Source organism: Suricata suricatta, chromosome 1 (assembly GCF_006229205.1).
Source record: "Suricata suricatta isolate VVHF042 chromosome 1, meerkat_22Aug2017_6uvM2_HiC, whole genome shotgun sequence".
Lineage (NCBI taxonomy): Eukaryota > Metazoa > Chordata > Mammalia > Carnivora > Herpestidae > Suricata > Suricata suricatta.
In genome coordinates this window covers 109217570-109242080 of record NC_043700.1, presented here as the reverse complement: position 1 = coordinate 109242080, position 24511 = coordinate 109217570, and the positions used below count along the sequence as shown (strand labels likewise).

Sequence of the window (24511 nt, the reverse complement as noted above, 5' to 3'; positions counted from 1 at the left end):
AAAAACCGTAAGATTTGAAGCACCCTGCGAGGAGTCTGCGTTGGAGGGAAGCAGTAAAGAAGACTCTGGTAAGGTCACAGTCACAGCTGGGGTGAGTTTAAGTACCCTCGTCCCTTGCTCTCTCTAGCACAAAAATAGAATGATGGAAGCTCCTACATAGATGATCGGTAAAATACTTTGGCAGCTATTCACGAGGTCACCTTTCACTTGACTCGACTTATCAATTCTTTATTATTCACAGTGACAGAAAAGGAACCTTACTGTAGATTGTTTCAAAATCTTTCTATTTTGGAAAGTTTAAATTTTAAAAATGATTTGCTTTCCCGATTGCACTTAGCATCAGGTGATGTCCAGAAAAAATTGTAGATACTTATTCTCTAGCGGGAGAAAGTTGGGCTGGGGTTTAAAAAAAAGGTCATGGTTAATTTCAAAAAGTGAAGTGATCATCTACAGCAAATACACCATCCACCTTATATGTAGTTTATTCCTATGAGCACTTTCATGAGTATTTATACATATAAATACATGTGGCACTGTTATTAAAGAAAATGCAATACACAAATATTAGCGCTCTCTAACCGAATCCTTCAAGCTTCTGTTTCAACGTGTTTCAAGCATTCTTTCTTCACAGCACAACTTCATCCAAACCTATCCAAGTGCCCAAGTTATATGAGAAAATCATGGGATCTGAATTTATGTTAAACCAGTTTCAGCCTCTTTTTAGAGACGTATGCCAGGAAGCTTATTTACATTTAAAATGTAATTATATTCCACTGTTCTACTCATAACTTTCAAAAATATTTCAAAATCCAATAGCATTGCATTCAAATTAATCCATCTCCAAAAGAAAAAGGAGTAAAGAAGACTAAAAAAAAATAATTGCAAGCACAAATCCAAAGGTTTTCCATTTGAATTGCAAAGATAAATTGATTTTTTAAGTTGCTTGTTTTTTTATTTTTTCTTAAAGCAGCCTGTAAAACTCGATTACTTCAAACTCCAGAGGTGATGTCGAGCAACAGTGTACTTATTCAGAATATATGTATCCACATGATATAAAAGATTTTGTCTAAAATTATTTTTAATTTAGAACATTTGCAATAATCTCTTTAGAAAATGAAATATCTTGACACGTATATACATTAATAACAGTTCACAAGTTAGTTTACCCCATATATATATGTTAATTTAAAATACAAATGTGAATAATTCAACAAAATCATTTTTGCTAATTCTGTACCAATCACTTGAATACTGCTATATTCAATTTTTTAGGTCATTTTCCATCATAACTCACAACTGTCTTTGAAAGCAAAGCTAATAATGGGAATCGTAACACCTCTGGAGAACAGTATATTCTCTTTCTGGCCTCTCTAAATCTTTCCAGAAATTCAAAGGCATCTTCTCCAGGAATGATTTACAAATAATCCATCTTGTCTATGGAATAAATAGAATTCCTATAAATAAGAATTTTTTCTTGGTATGAAAACAGACTATGTCTAATCAAGAAAACCTTGGGGTGCTTTTGTCTCATTTTCACTTTTGTAGATTAAGAATTATTAAATTCCTTCATTAATTTATTCTGCAATGACAATACAATTTTTGTTTTAATTCTGTATTCTGAAAATAAATCAGAAAATAAATTATACCATTTTCACCTAAGGAAAAGAAGACCAAAAACTAAGTTTCTAATATACCTGCTTGAATTTGCATCCTACAGTTTCCTGTTCCTATATCTCTGAAACACACACATTTCACATCATTAATCAAGATGGGGGGGGGGAAGAAAAGCAAATTATTGGGCCTCAGGATGACATTACATAATTAGCTAGTTTGGTCAGCTGGCACTCTACTCCCAATTTTCTCAATGATATTTTTCTATTTTGATGAATAAAAATTTAGCTCAGCTACACTTCAATTCTAGATATTTTTTTCTCCATGGCATCTGTTTGAAAAGTCTTCCTAACTTGCATTCTATTATTGAAAATGAGAATATGGAGAATTTCAGAAACCACATAACTAGTAGATTAAAGAAGGTAAAGAGACACATAAATATTCAGAGAATTCCTCTTTCTACTTCAAAGAAATTAGATTTTTCTGTTTGTTTCTTCGTAATAGGATACATTTTAGATCACCCGCTAAACAAATGAGAAGCCAGAAAATAACAAGCAATAATCCTCTCATTTTCCACCTATTTTACTTCAATTCAACTGTGTTTTGTCTTATGTTACCACTATCTCTTATAAATTACAATTTTCTAACAAACCTAACATCAAATTATAAGGATATGATATTACAGCTTAGTAAAGTAAATATAATGAAATCTATTTTCCAGAACAACTAAGTTATGGGGAGTATTTAAGAAAGGAAGAAAGGAAGAAAGAAGAAAGAAAGAAAGAAAGAAAGAAAGAAAGAAAGAAAGAAAGAAAGAAAGAAAGAAAGAAAGAAAGAAAGAAAGAAAAGAAAGGCAGGAAGGAAGGAAGGAAGGAAGGAAGAAAGAGAGAAAGAGAGAGAGAGAGAAAGAAAGAAAGAACAAAAGGAAGAACGAAAGGAAGAAAGAAAGAAAGAAAGAAAGAAAGAGAGAGAGAGAGAAAGAAAGAATGAAAGAAAATGAAACTCATTTATAAAAGTAAATTAATTTTCCATTTGAAGACATCCACATAGAGTTGCAACCTCTTCAAGGAGCAGATATTTGGACAGAGCAAAATAGGCGTATCAAAACGTAAGACATAAGCTAGATTCTGGGCTGCACCCCTCATTTTAGTCCATGTAAACCCATAGCTAATGACAGTTCTGACATAATTGATAATTTGATTCAGGAATATCAAGTGTTGCGGCCCAGTGGTGACAGAAATGGAAAGTCTTTTACAGAAACTCACAGAATGTACATGGATTAGAATAAAAAGGAACCTCAAAAGATCATTGGGTCCATCCCTCTGTCCTTGGCTTAACTAAACATCTAGCTCTCCTCAACAACTGATAAGGCGGAATTTGAAGTCAGTAGCATTAGAGAAAAGTCTTATGATTTGGATTGACAGCATCTTCTCCCTCTAAACTTTGTCTCATTTCATGATGGATATCTAAGGAATGTTAAAGTCTATTGCTATCATAAGTGTCAGTTTCAGAGGGAAAAGTAGAAGGGAATGAGAATCCAGTAAGTGTGGAGGTACGAGCAATATATGCGAGAATGTGCAAAGGATATGTATGCATGTAATATAGTATGCATGCATATGTAGAGTTTATTTCCCTTGAGACCTTTAAAAAAAATCGTGATTATACACTTTGTCTTGCTTTGAGAAGATAGCTGAAATGTTTGTCATTTCAAAGCCTAGGAAGAATTCTGGACCTGCAAACCTAGCAAAACTGTTCCTGTGAGAGGGCAGTAGGGGGCCAAGCCCGGGCCAACTCTTTCCTCGCTGTCCATCCAGGACTGGCCCTTGCTCTCAATCTAACCCTGCCGCCTTAGCTAGGGGATGCGGCAAGGGAAGGGGCAGTGGAGAACACCAAGAGCTCGCACAGCGGGTGCCGCCAGGTGTTCCAATGAAACAAGGAAACCCAGGATCTGTGGGGGCCATGAGCCGCTTTCATGGGTTGACAGTTGTGCTGAGAGGTGCCTGTGCTGTTTGGCATACTGACTTTCGGTTTTGGCTTCCTACAAAAGAAGCAGAAAGGGGGAGCTGTCGTGGTTCCCAGTGCCCACAAGGCCCCCTCTCCTGGCCGTTGTGCGCTGGCCACAGAGAGCGCAGCGTGTGCACGCTAGTTTTGTTTGTGAATATTTGCGTAATTTTTTGCAAGCGACTGTCAGTGTGTCTCTTATGACACTGAGACAGATGCCCTCGAAAAGTTCCCGCTTGCAAAAGTGCTGCCGGCGTCCACCTGGCTATGTCGCAGGCACCTTGGTCGCCCGCGTTACGCGATGCTGTCAATGTCGCTTCATCATTTTGCTGCCTCCAGGATAATTTATTTACAGTGCTAAAGAATTGAGAAATGGGTTGTCTATTGAGGTTTTCTGTCTGTGACCTCACTTCTTTGAAGAAAGAAAGTGGTTGGGAGGGAAGCAGAACCTGAAAGGGGGTGAGTTTCCCCTCCAGATTGTAAAATGTAATGATTAAGAGACCAGGACCTGGACCCAGACTATTTGGATTAGAATCCCACCTTGCCACTTAACACTAGCTTGTGTGCCTTGGGCAATTCGCCTAATCACTCCTTAACGCAATTTCTTCGTTTGCAGAATGGGGGAAGCAACAGCGCCTAGCTCATAGGGTTGTGAACACTAAATATATGCAAACGCTTAGAACAGTGCCTGACACATAACAGTTGCTGTGTGTTAGCTGCTATTAACCTTATCATCGGCATTGCCGTGTTAAGTTTGGAGGACCACACCCACCCGTACGCACCGGATCTTGACCGTGCCCATGCTCCAAAGCAAAAATGAGAGAACCCTAACTCACCCGGTCCACACCCTCCAGCACCAGCAGCCACCAGCCACCCCAGCCCACGAAAATCTGCTTCTGGGAACCCCTCCCTAGCTGTGGTGCGCGCCACACCTGGGGACGCACTTGAAAGGTTGAGGCGTGCAAAGGCAAACGACGCGCTCAAGAGCGTTGGTCCCCATCGCTCTTGGTTGTAGAGTGTATTTGGAGTGTTTTCCTACCTGCCCCAGGTTTTTGCCCTTCTTACTGCCGCTGAAAGCCAGTCCTTGGTATGTGCCCGCTGATCGATTGGCGGCCTGGGCAGGCGTCTCCCCGCCCAGAGAGGACTTGATGGAGTTGAGTTTGGCCCGCGAGCTGCCGAGCTGTGAGCTCTCCACCATCAGCACCGCGGCCAGTAGGAGTAGACATCGGGACGAATCCTTGCCCCACATCATCGCAGCCATTTCCTGGCGAGGGGTCCCCAGGGAGGCGCAGAGCCGGGAGGGGTGCGGAGGCTAGGGGAGGAAGGACCCCAACACCTGGCCCCTGACTCGGGGTGAGGGGGATCGCAGGCTCTGTTCCCCCAACCCCACTTGGCTTCGGGGGCCCAGCACCGTGTGAACTCAGTCTCACGCTTCAGATCAGGAGCGAGAGCGACCAAAGCAAGACCCGCTTCTCCAGCAGGGCAGGAAGTTCTGCAGTAACTGGAAGCAATCAAAGGCGAGGAGCCCTCTGGCCAAGGAGGCGTGACCCGAGGTGCAAGACGACCCAGCCCCACAGCCCGAACCGCTCCAGTGGCTCCTCGCCCCGCACCTCCGCGGTCCCGCCGGGTCTCCGGGGCCCAATCGTCCTCTTAATTCCTCTGGAGGTCCACACCAGGTCCTTCTCCCGCGGCCTCAGTTGCTTTTTTCTCCACTTTGCCTTCCTTACTACCCCTTTAAGTCTCCACCTTCGCAGGACGCAGTGTTAGCGGGCGCTCTAATGGGGTATCAAGAACACCCCCGACGTGACCCTGGAGGTCTGTGGCCAGCGGAGGTCTCCCACGCGCACAGGCAGCCGCCGCGAAGCGTCGCTCCCTTACCCGCAGCCCACAGCTGCCAGCGACGCAGCAATGCCCTGGGAGCGGTGTCGCGCGCGGATCGGTCTCCCTCTCTCTGTTTGCTCTCTCACCGCCGCCCCCTTTGCTTTTTATAGCCTCCCACAGTGGGTTTTTTCCCTCCGCCCCCAATTCAAGAGTGACAAAGAGTGAAATCGTTTCTCGCACCCCCCACGTTCCCGCCCCACTCTGCTCCTTCCCCCTGCGGCTGCTGTTTCTGCTTCTCCCCCTCCGGCCTCTCCCTCTTGTCCCCCTCCCACACCCCTCTCCACGCTACAACGACTGAGAAAATGGGATTCATTTCCAAAGGAACGTGAGGTCTCCTCATTCCTGACCACAGCTCGAGAGGGTGGAAAGACCTTTGGAGACAGGCGGAGGGCAAAAGTGGAAGTGGAGAGGGGCAGGTTTCCACCGCCCTTGGGGACCGCCAGCACCCTTCTTTAAGTTTCCGGACCCATCGCCAATGCCTGCGTCCTACAGGAGCACTAGAAATGCCCTACAGACGATTTAGAGAAGTGAGCATCTGGACGTTAACGCTGTGGTCTGTGTACGTTCAAACGCTCAAGTTGGGTTTTAATTTTTGCCTCCTAGTAGGTGTGTGAGGCTGCGCTATGCTGTGCCAGGGGGTGCCCAGCTGACATGGATGGGGGCTTTAGAACTGGGGAGAAGAGAACCAGAGAAAGGGGAAAGATGTTCCTGTTCTTTCACCGGAGAGACATGTGGGATTTTCCAGAGTCTGTCTTCTGCACCCCTGAACCCCAGGACCCCACCACACACGCAGCGTACGTTTATCTCTCTGCGAGACTGAGGGGAACGGGGTGCCCTGAGTACGCTCCGAGGGCTTCAGTCTCGCAGCTCTACCGGCATCTTTACCGTGCCAGGCAACTGCCCCCTTTGAAAAAAAGGAAATCCCAAACTGGAATGAACGGAGGCAGAGAGCTTTTGGAGGTCCTGCCTTCCTCGGCATCCTGCCTCCCAGCTTCTGGGAATTCCATGGGAAGCCTTTCCGTCCGGCCCCCAAGGGTCCCTAGGTCCGATCTGCTTCCGAAAAGGTCTAAGGAGGGTTCGAGAGGGGCTGGGGCGCGCAGCGCGCGGCGCTTGGGGGCGCCAGTGGCAGCTGCCGGGCGAGGCGCGGAAGTACCGCAGGAGGCGAGCGGTCCCGGGCAAGCTCAGGGCTCGAGTTTGGAGCGGTTGGGCAGTGAAACGCCAATGCTTGTATTGCAATGCTGTGGCTTGTTTGGGAGTTGCTGTATTTGTCCTTCTCAGGCTCTAACGCCTGCGCGCAGAGAAATTGAGGCAGTGAGTACAGCTTGGCAGCTAAAAGCTAGAGAAGGAGGCTGATCTACCGAACTGCACTCTAGATCTGATCTGCGGTCCCGATACTAACAGGATTCCTGATCCTAACGCACACCAGCGCCCAGGAGTCTGTGTTCGACACGTCGCTATGTGAGAACGTTAGTGACTCTTTTTCCCCCAAAAGGGCCGTGTTCTAAAGTGTGAATTTATGGCTGGGGTCTCCCAGACAGCACCAGCCTTGCATATTTCTCTGCCCTGATCTGTGAGTTTGTCTGGCGTGGAATTCTTTGCTTTCAGATTTTTTTAAAAACCCAAGCAAAGAATTATTTAAACTTGAGGAACCCTCTGAAATCTTTTCTTATCTTTGGATTGGCTCTGTGCTTCATTAGAATAGAGATTTTCACATTCAATTTTTTTCCACTTTTTAAAATTATGCCTAGGAATGTATTTGTAAGGACAAAGGATGGATTGCAGGCACTGGTGGAAGGCAAAGAAACTGATTCCTGCGCTATTAACAGGTACTTGGGATTCAGTGTTGACACCTTAGGAAAGGTGTATCTTTTGCCTTCTTTGGGATATGCCAATCAGAAAACATTAGAGAAATTTAAGTTAGGAGTCTATTGGCTGGGAATTTTTCAAGAGTATGTTAGAGCAAAGGAAAAGACAAAAAAGAGCTAAATGTGGGCAAGAAATCACTCTACATTCATTTGAAGATTGCAAATATGCATCATCTGCTAAAGAGGAACATGTGTATCAAGAGAAAATTTGAAGATAGCCTGTTTCTGTCCGTTCCCTTTCCTTACCTCCAACCAAAGTAAGATCCTACATGGTTAATCCTAACTCTTGTCAATGTACCTGCCAAAATGCAAAATGATGTGAAGCTCAACTTATTTACTCTCAAGAAACCCCTCGACTCTGAGTCTCATGATAGAGATTACCTCAGGGGCTTACATGACATCCTACAAGCTCCAAAAGGAAATTTTTGCAAATCAAAGTTAAAAATCAAAGTTCACATTTGGTGCACATTTCCCCATATACACAAAACTAAATCATACTATGGAATCAAATGCTGCAACATACACAATTACACCTTAGGCTAAACAGGAGGCAAAAACTAATTGTATTCGTGATCTAAGTGCTCTCTTTAAATTGTATAACAGACAGAAGAGACCGACACACATAGCCCACACATAGACAAGTAGGTATACATACACAGAATCAACTAACTACAGATAAACATAATCCTTTAGATTACTGTCATAACCACACATGTGTTTTCTTGTGTGTCTTTCCATAAGTATGAAGATACAAGCTTCGTATTCTACTTGGAAAAGCAGATTTTTTATGCATTTGCCATAACATCAATATGGAGTAAATATATAAAGCAAAACTGTACAGAAGTAGGATAGAGGTTTTTTTTTTTATGTAGAAGAAAATGCCTCTCTGAGCACTTACTCCTTTGGCCATATTTTCCCTCCTCTCTCTGCTCCTCTAGTCATTTTGGTTCCATTGAAAAACAACTATCTCAGTAGTTGTTTCTGGATCCTGGATTTTTTCTGACTACTTAGCCCCAAGGTAAGCTAAGTGCAGGCACATCATTGCCTTATTCATGTTTTCTATCCCATTATCTCTCTCCATGCATTGGCAACCACTTCCTACATAAGTCTGTTTAGCAGTTGTTCATGCATTCACTGCATACTTATTACGCTGAAGGTCCTGAGAATACACAGGTGCATTAAGTCAGGGCCTCGGCTATGGAGAGGTTTACAGTCCACTGTCAAGGCCTTGCCTCACTGAAATCTGTGTCTCTCCCCTCTCAGTTGTTGTTATGGGTCTTCCTTTGTTCTCATCTGCTACTGAATTCTGCCAACCTCAGTGTCTCATAGAGTATCTGGAACTTCTGAACTGGATTGAATTCATGTGACTGTGGAAAGAAAATAAAATAGAGACGTCCTCCAGAGTCTTTTCTTTCTTCATAAGTTACACGTACACTTTTATAGAGTACATGGAGAAAATAGTCCTACAGAGACACTAATCATGGTCATTTTAGGTTGCTAAGAACCAAAATATGGTATTAGGCCCCACAGGACCCTAAATCATCTTGTCCACACAGATGGACATGGCAGACCTTCCTCTTATTGGATGTTAAAAGATTTGAAAAATGCGGTTATGTGAGCTTCCTCTCCATCGTAAACAAGGCTACCAGATTCTCTGTTCTACTAGTACTCACACTTTGGATCTTATCACATGAAAGTCACATGTTTCTCACTCTGCCTAAGAAACAATAGTATCATGTGTTGCTGTCAATTGCACTTTAAATAATCTTCAGAAACATAAATTAGCACTGGTATTTGAACATTTTTTGTCTGTTTCTCGATAGGGCTAATTTCCAACCAGATATGAAAATTTTGTATCTACTATTTGATCCTTGCCATAATTTTCAGTTATTAACTGTTCTACTCTGATCTGATAGACAACAGGATCTGCTAATGAGAAAACGCCTCATCACTCACATTCGAGGCCCTTAGCTATACTTGACATAAACATGCACAAACAAAATGATTTAAGGGATTTCACCCTTAATGGGATCAATCAAAAACACAATTGCTTAGCTAATGGCTTGTTTTTTGATCCTGGACCTACTAATCATCTTCTCAATACTTATCTGCCACTTATTTAAAAAAAAATTTTTTTTTACATTTATTTATTTTTGAGAGGCAGAGAGAGACAGAGCACAAGTGGGAGAGGGCCAGAGAAAGAAGGAAACACAGAATCTGAAGCAGGCTCCAGTCTCCATGCTGTCAGTACAGAGCCTGATGTGGGGCTCAAACTCAGAAACCGTGAGATCATGACCTGAGCTGAAGTCGGACGCTTAACCGACTGAGCCACCCAGGTGTCCCTTTATCTGCCACTTAAATGAAAGAGAATTATTGAACAGATCCCTCCCCTAGCACCTGAACCCAATTAATAAAAAGTGTGCAAATATTGTAGTCAGAAACTCAAGTGGACAAAACTCTACTGATTCTTGTTCATATAAGTGACCTTAGGTGAAACTGAAGTTAGAAACATTCTCCAAATGTTTAACACCAAGCTTTTCACTTTGTGATGCACAATTTCTGTTGGTTCTGTCCACTGAAGATCCTTCCTGGTGGTCCACTTACTCCCACTGCTGAATTCTGGCAGGCTGTTCTCAAGATTCTTCTTTGGAAACTACTACACTTGGCTGTGAAAGGGAAACACTTAATTCTTAAGAGAGGCTCCTTGCAAGGAATCTCATCTTGATGAGCAAGAAAACAAAGAGCTTCTCAGTAATCTGGACCGGTGACTTCCAAAGTCTATTCCTTAGGTCTTCAGGGTTCTAGAGAAGTCTCACCAGGAAGTGAAAGCTGCTGTATTTTGGATAGGATAGAGATCCAGAAACATGACTTTTTAAATGCCTGCTTTTTTATTGCTTTTATTTAGGGAAGAGATGTGTTAGTTTATTGGTTGGTTGTAATCAACTGTTAACTGCTAAGATTTGCAAGCCACAGTGAGTTAGGCAAAATATTCTATAAGCCCTCAACCTGCCAAGAACAAGATGGATTGATTTCTACCCTGTTATTATTACAGATTATTTCCAAAATAAACATTACTCAAACGGGAAAACTATTGAAAGTCTGGCAATTTATCCAGTCAGAAATGATTTGATCACTTGAAGTAGAGACTATTAAAAAATGGAAGGGCAGGGTAGCTAATGTGGTCATGAGACAATATGTTTATTCCTTGTAGTTATCTGAACCTATGACTAATGACCATGGAAAAACATTAACTATAAAATAAATTGTGGCACAGATTAAAAAATAATGTGAAAACTGTTTGCAAAAAATAAGGAAATAGGTTCCCAAGTGGCAATTTAAAATGTTTCAAGCATAACTAGGCTTAGTAATAGGGAATGTAAATTGTGTTTGGTTTATTTTTGAATGATCATTTTGTAATAGATCCTACCTTTTGATATGGGAGGAATAGGCTGTAATGCTCAAAAACAATTTGAGGTATGCAAAGTCAAGATATTAAACTATAATCAGCTGAAGGAATGTGATAGGCAAATGACTTGAAATATACAGTAGTAATAAAAAAAGTAAACAAAATATATTAAATTCTTACTATGTGCCAGCTTGTTAAGTACTTTACATGCATTACATCATTTACATGATCCCTTAGTTCATGCCTTTAAAACAATGTCCAATATTAAAATAATCACTGAGCAAACAGTAACTTGCAGCACAGGAGGCTCTCATTTTAGACATAAAGCCCAGTTAGGGCAATGATGTAGAGAGCACCTAAAAAATGAGAAAATGTGCTCATTGCGGCAGAACTTAACTCGGATTCCTCTGAAGGAGGTGAGCTTGGTTAATGGCTACAAACAACATCAATAACATAAGTAGATGAGTGCATACATTGCAGCTTCATCTAATGTAGTAGAGCCTGTTGGAAACCAAGTGATCATTTATCAGAGAACCAGAAAAGGCTCTCTGCTCTCAATTTAGATGGTGTCTTATTTTGCTCTTAGTCTGTGGCTATCACAAAATAGCACAAAATGAGTGACTTAAACAACAAATTTTATTTTCTCAACATTCTGGAGGCAAGAAGTCCAAGATCAAGGTGTGGGTAGGCTTGGTTTCTTCTGAGGCCACTCTCTTTGGCTTGTAGGTGGTTACCTCCCCTGTGTGTCCTCACTTGCCATCCCCTTCTATCTTTGTCCAAATTTCCTTTTCTTATAAAGACATAAGTCAGACTGGATTAGGACCTACCCTAAAGACCTCATTTTAACTTCGTGTCTTTTTCAAAGGCCTTATCTCCAAATGCAATTACATTCTGAGGTACTGGGGGTTAGGGTTTCAACATGTGAATTTGTGGGGGAACCATAATTCAGCCCCTAACAGATGGATTTATAGACATAGTATATATTAAAATATTTGGGGAAGGAGTAACATTTCTGGAACTCCACCAGAATTCCTCAACTTAATGTGGGAGATGTGTCATATATCCACTTAAAAATGTTACTTAAATTTTTCCTATTACATTTTACCTCTGGCCTGTGTTAATGATATTAACTTCCTCACCTTCTTTCTGTGTGTGAATTATAGCTGAATATGAACCCAGCTGACTGAGTTTGAATATGATTGTTGAGATTCCACTGGGGCCCTGAAAAAGAATACAAGCTATTTGCCAAGAAGATAAGGTCATTTTAACATTTAAAAACAGCACCTCGTTAATGAAAGATGGAAATAATAAAATACAGGAGTATATGATACAAAAATGAAATCATTGTAGATCAAAGAAAAAGGAAGCGGGAATCAAAAATAGATCGATCTAGCAATCAGCAAGTGGTTCTGTTACTAACTTAATTTGTCCATTTATTTAATTTGATTTGTTCCATTTACTCAGTAAATTAATAGTCAGTTGGAATCACAGTACCTTTAATTAATTCAAGGCAGTGCTAAATATGCGGAAGCAGGGGGAGTATCTAATTTCATTGAAACTGCTCATGAAATCATTTTTTAATAAATGTGCACTTTGACCATTTCGTTTTTAAGTTATCAAGAAATCTGACTCAGATTTAGTGCAGTTTTTGTTGTTCTTTCTAAAATCTATTAGATGCTATTTTTGTTGTTAGTATCAAGAATATATGTGCAGAATTGTATATACCTAAGATCAGATTAAATCTAGAACATAACAACTGTTTCCATGTTCTATAATTGGGTTAGCCTCGTTCCCCAATACCAATATTGTATTTTCACTAATAAGAAAATGAAATCCTCAAGTCTTTTATCAATTGGCTTTTTAGGTATAAAAATGTATTATATAAATATGATCTTAGCATGTAATAGAATTATTCAAATTTCAAAAACTCTCCTTTTATTCTACAATATTGAATATATTTCTTTCCTCCACTTAACACTGGGGCTAGCACTGGGGCCAGGGATATGCAAACTGGGACCCTTCCTAATGTGAAAAGGCAAGATACAATGATAACATCCTAAGTATTACTTTCAAGTTCATGGAATTACCTGATTTTCCTTCTATATGTTTGCATAATTCTAGGAGGTGATTCATTTGAAAAGCCTACAGTTGTAGGTTCTGATCAAAAGTGCTTATTAAAATCCACCAATTTTCAATCTCTTTAGCCAAGTGTAGCTACAGTCTAAGACTGTTAATTATAAGTTAGGTTGTACGCTGTCACTCATTTGTAAAGCGCTTTATGAATATAGCAGACATGATCATCTGCTTTTCTTTTTCAGAGTCCATTTGATATTAAAATGCCTCTAAGGAAACCACTCTAAGTAATGCCTTTAAGTAAATCCATATAAATGGGGGATAAAAATTGCAACCCATCATAATATTATTCTCTGACAAAAGAAGAAATCCTGCTGTGTGTTAGAAATAGGCTTTAAAGCAAATCCATGATCTTACACAATTATTATTAGTCTGCAAGACTAGGAGAGGTCCAAGTTCATGCAGCAGAGGGCAGTAATGCACATTTATCAATAATAAGAAAGATGAAGAATTAGAAATTATTACAAAATAACTTTTCTGGGGAAAAAATGTTTAAAGACCTTTTCTATACCAGCGTTTTTGAAGTGGAGAGATCTGACAATAAAATTCATCTACACTCGTAGTAAAGATGTTGTAATACTTGTGAATCCTAAACTGTAAGGATTAAAAAAAAAGTAAGATTTCCCTTACCCAACTACACACAAGGAGCCATCAAGGTCAGTGCAGAGTTTGCCCATGTGGCACCAAAATCTACTGAAAAAACTCTTCCCAACCACTCAGAAACAAAGGCAGATAAACAATGTTGCAAATGGTCTAATGAACGTGCAGAATGCATTGGAAATGGACCATTCCAGTTAATCTTACTACCACTTTACTTTCAAATTGTCTCTGGTTACTTGAAAAAATAAAAGCAACAAGGCACCTGAGTGGCTCAGTCCGTTAAGTGTTAGACTCTTGGTTTCTGTTCAGGTCACGATCTCACAGTTTGTGAGTTTGAGTCCCAAGTAGGGCTCTGCACTGACAGCATGGAACCTGCTTGGGATTCTCTCTCCTCTCTCTATGCCCCCCCCCTCTTAAAATAAACAAACAAACAATTTTTTAATGCAACAAAATCCAAAGATTTCAGTTCCTACCCTTCCTTTAGCTTCTGTAACTGCCCACTATCATACCAATATTTGCATCTTTTTTTTCATGGCTCTTTAAAAGTTACTTCAACCAACTGCTTCCCTCCTCATTCTCTCTGTCCTGACTCTGTCCCATGTTTTACTTCTTGTAATGAACATCAAATAAAGTAGCCCCAACACAAGGGGTTAGTGTTATTCAAAAAGCCTATCATTAAAAATTTGAAGGTAGAGTCTGGGAATACATGATGGCATAGTTTTTAAATGCCTACTATATACAAAACCAGAAAAAAGACACTGGAATATCAGAAACAAAACCAACCAAACAAACAAACACAACCACCACCACAACCACAACAACAAAGCCCACAGATAATATCTAGTGTAAAACAAGGTAATAAGGTAAGTGACCCAAATCACCAGTGGTTATAAGGCCCATATAATATTAGTTTCTGTGAAAAATGACATTGAGGGAAAAACAGGAAGCTTTAAAAAAGAGAACCCTCTAGTCTTTCTCAAGTCTTCATTGGAAAGAACACAGCCAATCTGAAAGCAGTAGACATAACCAGGATAGAATGGGTTCTGTAGGCTCTAGGTCAAAAACGAAGTTCTTCAATGAAGAAAAACCTAGGGGAATAGAATCCAAATTGAGTAGGTCAGGAAAAATTGGAACAAAAAGATAAAGTGTAGATAAAAATGAACAAAAGGAGGAAGTAGATATCAACAATATAAGAGCATTTAAAAAATCACTTTATAAACACAGTACAAGGGAAGTACTAGAATAATGTAGCTAGAAAAATTTTTCTGGCCCAACCCTCCTTCCAACATCAAGAAAAACTTATTTAACTTAAAAATGGGCAATAAAAAAAGATTGTGGCCCAATCCTGTGTAAATCGAATATGTGAAGAAAAGAGAATATGTACTAGAATAATATTACTATAAGCAAGCCAAAAAACAATTTCCAGTAAACATATAAATAGTAACCTAAACTTCTAAAACTTGTTAAAAGAAATTTTCAAAATTTGATTCTATGAAATAACATCATAAATCAGAATTTAAAACCTCTAATATATGCTTCAAGAAAAGAAAGATCTAGAAAAAAAGATGTAACAAGAAAAATAATTTCAGAAATTAAGATTGAATTGGAAAGAATAAAAGAGCAACATGTAATGCTTTGGGAGAAGTATCAGATGACAAAGAGGGACATTTGATAAAAGAAATAAAGAAAGAGACAAAAAGAGTTCAAGAAAATGATAACTATAGAAGATAGGAAAAGAAAATCCAAGAGGTTTATAACAGTTTTCCCCAAATAAGAAACCCATGCAATGGAACAAAAACAAAAACAAACCCACTAATAAAATGATTTAAGAAAATGTTATAAATTAAAATGAACGAAACGAAAAAGATATGAAATACACATCATAAAGTTACACAGGAGAAAGTCAACCCCAAAGGGACAACACAATAACACGCTTTATACTACTGAACTTGAAAAAATATTCTTTTGCAGTAGGAAAAAGATTATGTCAATTTCAACAACCATGTTTTATGTAAGGAAACAGTTAGGTAAAATATTTAAAATAGTCAAAGACAGAAAATGTGAACCAAGGGTGTTAAATCCAGCTAAGCTAATCTTCGTATACCAAGTTTCCAGACAAAATAGTTTGTGAATCCAAGTGGTCAGAGAATATTATTACCTAAACCTATCCTTAGAAATTTACCAGAAAATAAGATTTAGACAACTTCAATGATTGGGGAAACATTTACAAAGAACTGGTAATAAATATTCAATTACATATAGAATTAAGACTACATGATGGTCTTCAGAGAGAGACAGTATTATATAATGGCCATATGCAGTAACAAATTATACAAGGGAAAGATAGGGGAAGAGAAAAAGAGAGATAACAGACCAATGTCCTTGTGAAAACTGATGTGAAGAAATCTTACAGTAATAAACAAAATCTAATTGTCCTTAAACAATGCACTTTGACTAAATGGGGTTTATTCAGAAATGAAAGCTTAGGACCCATTAATATGCTCTATCAGTATAATATAACTAAAAAGGAAAATGATATGATCATCTCCATGGATTAGAAAAAGCATTTGGCAATACTCAACTGACACCACTCATGTTAAAAATTATTTTACATTATATTGTATAATTTATATTATATATATATATCTCCATCTATATTACAAGAGTTAACATATTTACTTATTAGAGAATCACTTGAGCCTTAAATAAGGAAGTCAGAAACAAGACAGAAATGACCAAAATCTCCACTGCTATTAAGCACTGATTGGTAATAGTCATTCAATTGAGCAAGAGAAATCAATTAGAGCCCTAAAAACTTAAAAAATTAAATCATTTCTATTTGCAGATAATGCAAGTATGTATCTTGAAAATCCCCAAAACAAAATTTACTAAGGAAGCAGTTTTTAACCTTAATATTCAATAATAATCATAATCAATAATAGTCCTTACATGTAACAAAAAATCAGTTAGAAGTTATTATGTAAGAGAAGACCCCTTGTCAACTGCCGAAAACAAATAATACAATTTTTAGGTATGAGCATAACCTGAAATGTACAAAATTGAAATGAAAACACCTAAAACTACTCCCGAAAATTAAAAAAAAACCTATAGACTGAAGCAAATGAAAAGCTATACAATAATTTTAGAAACAGAAGACACAACACTATAAGATGCCAGCTATACCTGAATTAATTAATAAATTTAATATAATCTCAATAAAAATATATCATGTTTCTTTTCCCCAGAAATTGGGAAAGTTGACTTAAAAATGCATTAGATGGAGGGGTGCCTGGGTGGCTCAGTCGTTTAAGCATCTGACTCTTGATCTCAGCTCCGGTGTTGATCTCAGGATGGTGAGTTGGAGCCCTGCATTGGACTCTGCCCTTGGTGTGGAGTCTACTTAAAATACACAAACATACACACACACACACACACACACACACACACACACACACACACTAGATTGAATCAAAAAAATTTTGGGAGAGTAAACAAGAGTGGTCAGGAAAACTCCGAAAAAGAAGAGTACTAATTAAAGACATGAAATAAACCTGCCAGAAATTAAAGCCTCTTACAAAAGCATTGATTTGTTGTTGATACATAAACAGACATACAGACCAATGTCACACAATAGAAAACTCAGAAGGATACTCAACTGCATATGGACATTTAGTATATGAGAAAAGCAACATCTCAAATCTGTGGTCTAAAAGTTGGACTTTTTAATCATTGGTTTAACTGGATTGTCATCTGAAAAAAGCTAACACTGGATTTATTCTTCACACTCTAATAGGTACATTCCAAATGCAACAAAAATTTAATTATAAAAATAAATGCATAAAACAATGCAGGAGGTTAAAACTGGATAGATGAACTCCTCCACAAACTGCTTTTTCCATAACCAGGGAAATATGCTTCTGATTTAAAATCAGGAGTAATAAAGGGAAAGCTTGGAAAATTTGATTTCATAAAGATGATTTTTTTTCATAGCAAAAATCACTCTAAACAAAGCCAGAAGATTAATGACAAACAGGGAAAAACATTCATATTTCATATCAGAAGCAAATGGTGAATACCCTAAACATAAAGAAGTTCTAAAAATGGAAAAGAAAAAGTCCAATAACTCTATAAAGAAAATAGCCTGGAGATAAGAAGAGAGAGTTAAGAAAAAAAATGAAATGGCTATTAAAACTGTGAAGAAAAATGCTTATACATAATATGAGAAATCCAAATTAAAACTATGCTGATATATTACTTCTTACCTCTATGACAGCAAAAATCAAAGTGTTTGACAATATCTCTACAGCAAGTCTGTCAGAAAACAAGCACCATCATATGTTGTTGGCAGGAATACAAAATGGCATTTTCCCACATGGAGGGGAATTTGCCAATCTAGCAAAATTACACATGCATGTTACCTTTGCTTCATTGAGTAGTCCCACTTTGGGGAATCTATTTCAAAGATATATTGGTAATAATAAACAAAGACATAGACACAGGGTATTTCTTACGGTACTATTAGTAATATCAAGGGTCTAAAATGAATCTAAATGTCCATAAGCAGGGCCTTGGTTGAACAAACTCAGGATATATCCACAATGGAATTCTATATATCTTTATAAAAAGAAATGAAGATATATATATTTCTTGGAGTGGCCTCCAAGATATATCACTAAGTGAATAAAAACAAGATGGAAAGCCATACTATCATTTAACTAAGAAAGGGCAGGGTACAAATACATATCTATAACCATATCTCTATGTCTTTGCTTAAGATATTTTTAATAATGAAGACAAACTACCACAGAAACAAAATTGAGAATAGGAATAGGTTGGAGGGGACAATGTACATAAATTAGTCTTATTTCAAAGAGTTGGCTATGTAACTGTATAAATATTTTACACAACTGTGAAATAATAATTCACTATTGAAATATTTTCAATAATCATGTTTTTAGTAGTGGGGTTGGTAACATTATCCTGAGACTGTGCTCTGGTTTCTATAGACTGCGATTACTTTTGTATGGGGGGGTGGGGGGGAGGGACCAGGCTTTTTGGTGTTGGAAGAAGGAGAAACAGATGCAAGATCTATGAAGTTAAGTATAAATAAACTCTATATACTGCAATTTAAATATGCAGTATCACGATTAGCTTCCCACTAAAAGTATCCAAGGCTCTTTTCAGGAAAGACAAATTGCAATTCTGAAGTAGGAAACATACAAAATCAGCTTTATCCACTTGAAAAATCAGAAAGCAAGGTCATTATAAGAGATTGGGATGTCCAAATGATTTAGAAGCCTGAAAGAGTCTCCACTGGACAAATACGCATCAATAAGGAAATTAACTACAACATGTTGAAACTCATAAAATAGATTTAGGCCCATCAATTCATAATAATATTTTAAAAATCATTGGTCACCTCTGGATGATGCAAAGAAATCAGGTTATTATTTTGAAAAATGATAAAAGAAAAAAAATAAGCATTTATTCTGCCTTTCCTATTCTAACTATACCTCAGGATAATCAAATAAATTGTCAAAAAGTTATCTTCATAAAGGGGTGAATATATGAAAGATAAATGATAGAATTAGAATATCACCATTTTGTAATCTCTAAGGAGTAATGGAATGTAGGTAATCACCATTGATGTTTGATAACATCATGGAAATCAACACAACAAAACACATGTGCTGCTTGATGGACATTCACATTACCACTTCTTAAGTTGTCCTGCCAAAAAACTGAATCTGATTCTAATCAAGCCTCTAGATCAAAGTTCAGATTTTCAGATATACAGGAAATGGAGGAACATGTTAAAAAGCACCAAAGTGATGAAATTAGTAACATCATTATCACAGCAGCAAGCACAACAACAAAATGCAAAGAAAGAAAGGTAATGGAGGAAGAAATCCATAAGTGAAAAGACAATGAAGAGACACTTAAACAATTATAATTCATGAATCATATTATGAATCTTATTCAAGCAAGCAAATTGAAAAACTTACATGACAAATATTTGATAAATTTTGAAGCTATTGTTAATTTTTAAGGTGTGATCATGGTTCCTATGAATGAGTTTTCTTAGAGAATTCTTATCTTTTAAGGATCCATAATTGAATACTTACAAGATGAAATGGCCTTATGTCTGGAATCTGCTACAAAATAATGTCGGGACGGGGTGAGTGTGTTGAGGGATAAGTTAAAGCTGAATTTGTCACAAGGTGGTAATTGTTGAAGGTGGTGATGTGTATATGTAGATTTATTATGCTCTTCTCCTTTTTTATAGCTTTGAAAATGTACATAAATAAAAGTGACAACAGCAGCAATAAAATAACAACAATTTTAAGACAAAACTTCCAAGTATACAAACAGGTGACCTTTGAAGCCAGGTGTCTTCATGAATATTGATTATAGCATTTATGTTCCTCTAAAGTCTTCATGAAAGTTGTAAACATTGAAACATTGGCTCCATAAGTGTCCTAAAGCCCCCTTGAGAAATTAACTTCTTCTAAACTCTTCTGCAATGACAAGCTGGCTTCAATGTCACTACTCATATGTATTTCTTACTAGGAGATGTACTTAGAATAAATATGTTTTGACTTTTTTTTAAGGTGGCATTTGAGTTCAAAATTTTATTCTTTTATTTCAATAATAACACCTCAGATGACATATCTTGATTTATTTTGGGGAAAAAATAGTCAGTGTACTTTTATTGGCTCAGATCGCAAGGCAGTGCATTTTTAGTGTGATACAGATAATGGTAATGCAGGTCCAGAAGCTGGAGAAAATAAGACGATGTCCCAGAAATAGTTGTGTAAGAAGATAATTCCTATACAAGTGTTCAAAGTAATTCTATTGGTATTAGAGTTGGTTTTACAATTGGATTTTTTAAGAGAAAGTTTACCTATAAGTGGAAACTTACTCAATTGGATGCCCAGATACCTACCTCTTTCTCCAAAAACCCTTTTCTCTGAGAGTGCCTCTCATTTACAGCTTTCAGAGATGCAGGACAAGGTCTCTGATGGTCATGTTGCTAAAACACCATCCATCACCCAGACTACAGTAGATGGATTTGGTGTCACATCTGACCCAATAAAGCCATTGAGCCCCTTCCTTCCTTGTGAAACTTGGAATTACCACTAACGGTCTATCTGTGTTCTTGATAGAAGATGCACACTGAGAATCTGTTGGTAGTACTTTCTGTCTTGTGGATATAAAGGAAAGAAAGTCAGTCTTCAGTGAGAGAGACTGATGCATATGAGCAGAAAGAGGTGGAGATGAATGATGGAGAGAGGAGAGTTACTAGATGATATTAGAAATGATATATTGGATGGATGGATGGATGGGGAGATGAATAAACAGGTGAATAAATAGATACAAAGAGAGGTTTAGAGGGAGCAATATAAATAAATGAATAATGATAACATGCAAATACCTCCAAGTTATACAGTTAGGCGAGAAAAGCACAATGCAGAAAAATGTACTATAATTGTGGAATATGTGTACATAAGCTGAATATCTAAATAAAACTCAAACTCTTGTTGATGGTTTGCCTTGGGCAGGGAAATAGGAGTGAAGGTAGTGGGTTGGTGAAGGATAGATTTTAATTTTTTTAATGTTTTTTATTTATTTTTGAGAGATAGAAAGAGACAATGCGAGCAGGGAGGGTGAGAGAGAGGGAGACAGAGAATCTGAAGCAGTCTCTAGGCTCTGAGCTAGCTGTCAGCACAGAGCCCAACACGGGGCTCAAACCCACAAACTGTGAGATTCTGACCTGGGTTGAAGCTGGAGCTTAACCGACTGAGTCACCCAGGCGCCCCAAGGATAGATTTTAGATGATAGATAGATAGATAGATAGATAGATAGATAGATAGATAGATAGATAGATTATATATATATGGAATTTATATATATATTCCAATATTATTTAAGTTTTGTGTTATTTATATTTTTGTTTCATTTATGCAAATGTAAAGAAACACTTACATTCAAGTAATACATGAGCAAGTAGAGGAATTAAGTTTAAAAATATTAATATCCAGGAAACACTGAGCAAGAACTCAAGGCCTAATGAGAAAAAAATCTGACTTTAAAGCAACTAGTAAAAAATTTAGGATTCAATTAAAAAAATTCTATCAATTCTTAACTTTACCATTAACAAAGACAAGTAATAGCATAAGATCCATGTTTGAAATGTAATATTTTATTTCCTTTCATAGACTGCTTCCTTGTGTTTACTTAGGCTGACACTAAATGAATTGCTATTCTCTAAGCATTCACATTCCCTGGAAGAAAGAAGCCATAAATTGTTTCACTTAGTGTCAGACGCAGGGCTGGGAATAAATACTCAGGACAGAAAAGCTAAAATAAATTACAGTTATCAAGAGTAGGGACTCTCTGATTTTCTGTTATTATAATTTTCCCCCCAAAATACCTAAGCTCTATTCGTAGGGTTTGATATTGACAAACGTTTATGAGATAAATAATTATATGTATAATTACAATTGCCATTTAGCAAACACAGTCAGTAAAAACTGACCTCTAATAAGTGTTATCAGCTACTAAGTTGCTTCACAATGATGCAATTAACTCTTTTCATTTCTGAAGATTCTGATCAATAACTGGTTTGCAGTGCCCAGCACATCTGTAGAAAGGCCCAAACTGAACTCCATCTTCTGATTTCACTTGAGCATTGTTTCCAACAAATTCCACCCAGTAAGTTCTGTACATTTTCCTTCTTGGACGCTAGAGGGAGATTGTTTGCAGTTATCTAAGTTCAGGCATATTTTTTTAGCATGGCTACATAATTTTTATCAGCATCCAGGATGTGGCTACATACAGTCAGTGCATGGCAGCTTCACATCTTTAGGGCCCATCAAGAAAACACATTTTAAGAAACACTCTTCTAATATATGTCGTAGACACCAATTTAGAAAATAGGTAACATTTATTTATAAAATGAGATTCTAAATTGAAAAATGTTAAAGAGGTAAAAATAACATCTAACCAAAGTAGAGCACAGCTCAGACCTTATTAATTTAATCATACTTACAAAGCAAAATACAGTTTTTAAAAATATAGTAATTAAAATTTTAAAACCTCAGAAGATACAACCAATCTGTACTAAAGCATTTTGGTTGAAAATATATAATGATACCCTCTGTGTTCTCTCTCTTGACCAATTCAATTCAATAAAACATTATTGCTTTGTACTTGAATTTAATAATATTTTAATGATTGCAGCATCTGTTATTGAATTGTGCTTTTCTTACTGAAAAATTACAAAAATAATAACATACAAACTGTCTTTGATAGAGTCTTATTCCACAAACACTGATGGATAGCTTTCATATCTCATCTTCCATGTGATTTGCAATTTAAAATATCTTTATTTTTTCAACATCTATGAATATGAAATCCTTTTGCCATTTCTTTCTCTTCTCTTTTATCCATTATAATTTATCTGTGTTTTGCCATTGGAGTTGCAGAAGTTTAAAAGATGGTTTAGAGTAGGAATAACCATAAGCAAAATTGTGAAGTTAGATCAAGTAAATCTTTGATGCTTTGCCAATGAAAATCATCTATTATTCTATCTCCCTTTGACAGCATTGCCCCTTGAATAACTGTTTTATCACTAGCCATCAACTAATCCATGCTAGAGTATCAACTCTGAATAGCTTAAGATACTACTGCTCTAAAAGGATATTAGTGTTTCAATAAAACTGGAAAATTCCAAGACCACTGGGATCCAAACACACACACACACACATCCCTGTGTTGGGTAATGAGAGGGAATATTTGGAATAAAGAAGAAATCAGCAGGCATTCTGATTATATCACATTAAAAAGTCTCAGATCTTAAGACTATTATTGCTCAGTGAATGGTTTTTGAATTGGTGGCTCCTATTTGAAAGATACTGATTATCATGCCTAAGAACTAGGGGTCAACAGGCAGTAACTGACAACAAAATTGTCATAACTGAAGCAGGCAGGTGAAGTGAGAATAAAGACAGGAATGGATGAAGTTTTCGGTAGATTTACCGGATATCTTTACTTATTAAGCCTCCCCGCACCATCTGTTCTTCTTGTAGTAAAAGTATCTTGGTTTTCCTTTGTGAAACTACCAAGCCCCACTGCCCCTTTCCTGCTTAATGTGACTTCATTAGTGGAGATGGGGCCCAGACTTAATAACTCAGAGCATTCTATCCCTGGTCATAGAAGTTGCTTCTTAGCAACATGGTCAGACACTTATTTGCTAGAAACATTAAGAATAAGAAGGAGAGTCTGGGTGGCTCAGTCAGTTAAGCATCTGACTTAGGTTCACATCCTGATCTCACAGTCTGTGGGTTCCAGCTCTGTGTCGGGCTCTGTGCTAGCAGCTCAGAGCCTAGAGCTGGCTTCAGAGTCTGTGTCTCCTTCTCTCTCTGCCATTCCCCTGCTCATGCTCTGTCTCTCAAAAGTAAATAAACATTTTAAAAAAGAGAGATAAAGAGAAAAATTGTTAGTTATTGTTTGAACAAGACCTGAAGCCTAGGTTAGAGAATCCTATTTTGAGAGCCAATAAATTTTCCTTCTCATCTAAGCCATTTCAAGGTTGGGTATTTTTCACTTAGAATCAGAAGAGTCCTAATACATAAAATACATATACTGAATTTAGACTAAATAAGAACACAATTTGGAAAAATCCCAGTCTAGAAACAAAGAGAGGAGATTTAGTACCTGAGCAAATAAGCATACTTTTCATTATGTTGAAGTATAACGCATGCCAGAGTTCAGGTTTGATTAGAGACAAAAAGATGCTTGAGAATTTACTAGAGAATGTTTGACGTGATTGCTTTATGTGACAGATAAATATCATATAGAAAAAAGTAATTATGATTTTTGAATATAAAAATAATCTGAAGATTGAAAAGTTCTTTTTTAGGTAGAAATGCAGATATTTTATTATTCACATATTTTGGATCTGGTAATTTTATATGAAAAGAAACTGTAAGAGAATTTTTTTCACTCTTTT

The 24511-nt window shown here is 37.6% G+C and overlaps 1 protein-coding gene across 1 annotated transcript in view; it reads right to left on the bottom strand.

Annotated features, from left to right (window-relative positions):
• The window catches only part of DKK2 (dickkopf WNT signaling pathway inhibitor 2), a 100554-nt gene extending 95681 nt beyond the window's left edge, over window positions 1-4873 (bottom strand). The window contains exon 1 of the mRNA XM_029919821.1: window positions 4652-4873. Within this exon, the coding sequence (XP_029775681.1) occupies window positions 4652-4873 (222 nt within the window). The remainder of the gene's footprint in view (window positions 1-4651) is intronic.
• Between the last annotated feature and the right edge of the window lie 19638 nt (window positions 4874-24511).